This window comes from Otolemur garnettii, unplaced genomic scaffold (genome assembly GCF_000181295.1).
Source record: "Otolemur garnettii isolate 467f Iridium unplaced genomic scaffold, OtoGar3 scaffold00088, whole genome shotgun sequence".
Taxonomy (NCBI): Eukaryota; Metazoa; Chordata; class Mammalia; order Primates; family Galagidae; genus Otolemur; species Otolemur garnettii.
The window spans coordinates 5,047,800-5,050,118 of NW_003852483.1; the positions used below are offsets into that span (position 1 = coordinate 5,047,800).

Here is a 2,319-nt window from a genome sequence, read left to right on the forward strand (position 1 = left end):
GACAGAGATTCCCCCTTAATTTCAGTACTCTGAGTGAATTTACCACAGTCTGCAGGCAGGACAGTGGCCCAGAAATGCCCCAAAAGTGGTCGTCCTGGCAAAGTGTGAATGTGAGTGTGAACCTGAACGCACCCTGGACAGGAACGGAGGCTCAGACTTTCAATTACATGTAAACACTAAATTCTTGTTGAATCCCCTTGGAAATTTTTTAATGAATGTAAGACTTTTTTCCTGCTTATGTCATTCAAAATAAGAAAAACCTGTGATCCAAAAGAAGAAAAAAGACTTAGTTACCAGCTCTCTCCTGAATGATAGCACCCAATAGGAATCACAGGTCTTACAAGGCCTCTGTCACGGGAATGCCCAAGAATAAAGGTAAAGAAGGTAAAAACAGATGCGAGGGTAAGAATGAGAAGGAGTCTGAAAAAGGAGAATTGGTATTGAAAGAAGATTGGCAAGAGTATGCTCAGGTAATAAACATGTTGGGAAATGGACAATTCAAAGCAGTGTGTTTTGACGGTGTAAAGAGGTTAGGCCATATCAGAGGAAAACTGAGAAAGAAGGTTTGGATAAAGACCTCAGACATCATATTGGTTGATCACCGAGACTATCAGGATAACACAGCTGATGTCATCTTAGTGTACAATGCAGATGAAGCTAGAAGTCTGGAGGCCTATGGTGAGCTTCCAGAACATGCTAAAATTAATGAAACAGATACATTTGGCTCTGGAGATGATGATGAAATCCAATTTGATGATATTGGAGATGATGATGATGAACACATTGATGATATTTAAAGTGAACTCAATGTTTTCCATTCCAACTTTCCTGAGGATTGTTCTACATTTGGGATTTTGGCCATCACCTGTAAAGGAGACTAAAATTTGGGGGCACATACTAATTTGGAGTATAGTTTGTTAAAACTATTTTTGTTTTAAGATATTTATTATATTTCTTTAAAAGCTGAGGATGCTGAATTATCTTAAGTGAAATGTTAATACCTTTTGTCTTGATGTATTAGAATTTAGGGTTCAAAAATCATAGTAGCTGCTGTTCAGACAACAACAAAAATACCTGTATTTCTGTGACCACCAACAAAATATGGATGTTTCCATAGAATGCTTTACAGTTATCATGGAAGCCCTACTTCCAATTTATCTTTTTATTAGAGAGTGGTTCTGTATATTCCAGTTACCTAGATGTTCCTTGGAGACTTTTGATACAGTTTAAGGAAAATGGCTAAATATCTGCATTTGGAATCAGAAAAAAACAGGAATATTTTTCATATTTATGTACCTGTATGTATTTTATCCTATCTTTGATACCTTACACATTTTTTCAACATTTATGTTGCCATCATCCTGAAGAAATAAAAGCACTTCCAAAAGGCAGTTTTTTAAATCATAATTTTATAACAAATTTTAAATGTGTAAGATAAATAGTCAGAAATTGAACTCTTGGTAATAACCAACATTGGGAATATTGATATATTAGTGGACAATGTTGCTTCTTAATTTGCATGGAAGTTGATGGTAGGGTACATAAAGCTATTTTTGACTATTCAAAATAAGTTATGTGAAAAGATGTCATTTTCTTTTTAAATGTATGCATTGTAACCCTCAGTTTCAAGCTGTATAAAAAATTAAATTGGAATGTATTTGTGAAAAGCTAATTTTGTAATAAATTCTACTTTGTCAAATTATCCCTATTTGGGACGAGGGAAGGGAGCAACAACTAAAAGATGGGTTCTCTTTCCTAAATGGGAAAATCTCAGCAAAGCAATATAATAAAGTCTTATGTTGAGTACAAAAAACATAAAAAATGAAAATAAAAGTAAAAAAAGAAAAAGATAAATACCCACTAGAGGTTCAGGGAATCCCAGGGCCACCCTCACTTCAGACCAGCTGGCTACAAATTTGGGGGTTCCCTCAACCAGCTTTTTGGTTGATAATTCACTAGAATGACTCACAGAACCCTGGAAAATGTTATATTTGTGAGCATAGTTTCTTAGAGTGAAAGGATACACATTAGAACCACAGAAGAGACACTTAGAATAGAATCTGGAGCAAGTCCAGATGTGAAGTCCCGTGTCCTGGGAACACATTCCCCTCCTAGTATCAACAAGGTGAGGCAGTACACACAGAGTCCCGCCAACCCAGGAAGCTCAGCCGAGCCTCAGGTGTTCAGGCTTTTTTGTGAACTTGATCACATAGTGTTTGAGTGGCTGACCATTAGCCTTCAGCCCCTCTGGAAGTAAGATGTCATACGGCATGTCCCCAATTCCCCAACATACATCACCTTCTTAGACTGTCTGATGAC

General features: G+C 36.7%; 1 protein-coding gene across 2 annotated transcripts; it reads left to right on the forward strand.

Annotated features, from left to right (window-relative positions):
• Positions 1 to 359: 359 nt before the first annotated feature.
• Positions 360 to 797, forward strand: LOC100957455 (eukaryotic translation initiation factor 1A, Y-chromosomal-like). 2 transcript variants are annotated; one of them, XM_012808361.1, is made up of 2 exons: positions 360 to 563; positions 615 to 797. In XM_012808361.1, the coding sequence occupies exons 1-2, from the start codon at positions 360 to 362 to the stop codon at positions 795 to 797; spliced, it is 387 nt and encodes a 128-aa protein (XP_012663815.1). The 2 variants fall into 2 exon arrangements, with proteins under 2 accessions (XP_012663815.1, XP_003795079.1); XM_003795031.1 differs by having other exon boundaries at positions 360 to 797.
• Positions 798 to 2,319: the final 1,522 nt, after the last annotated feature.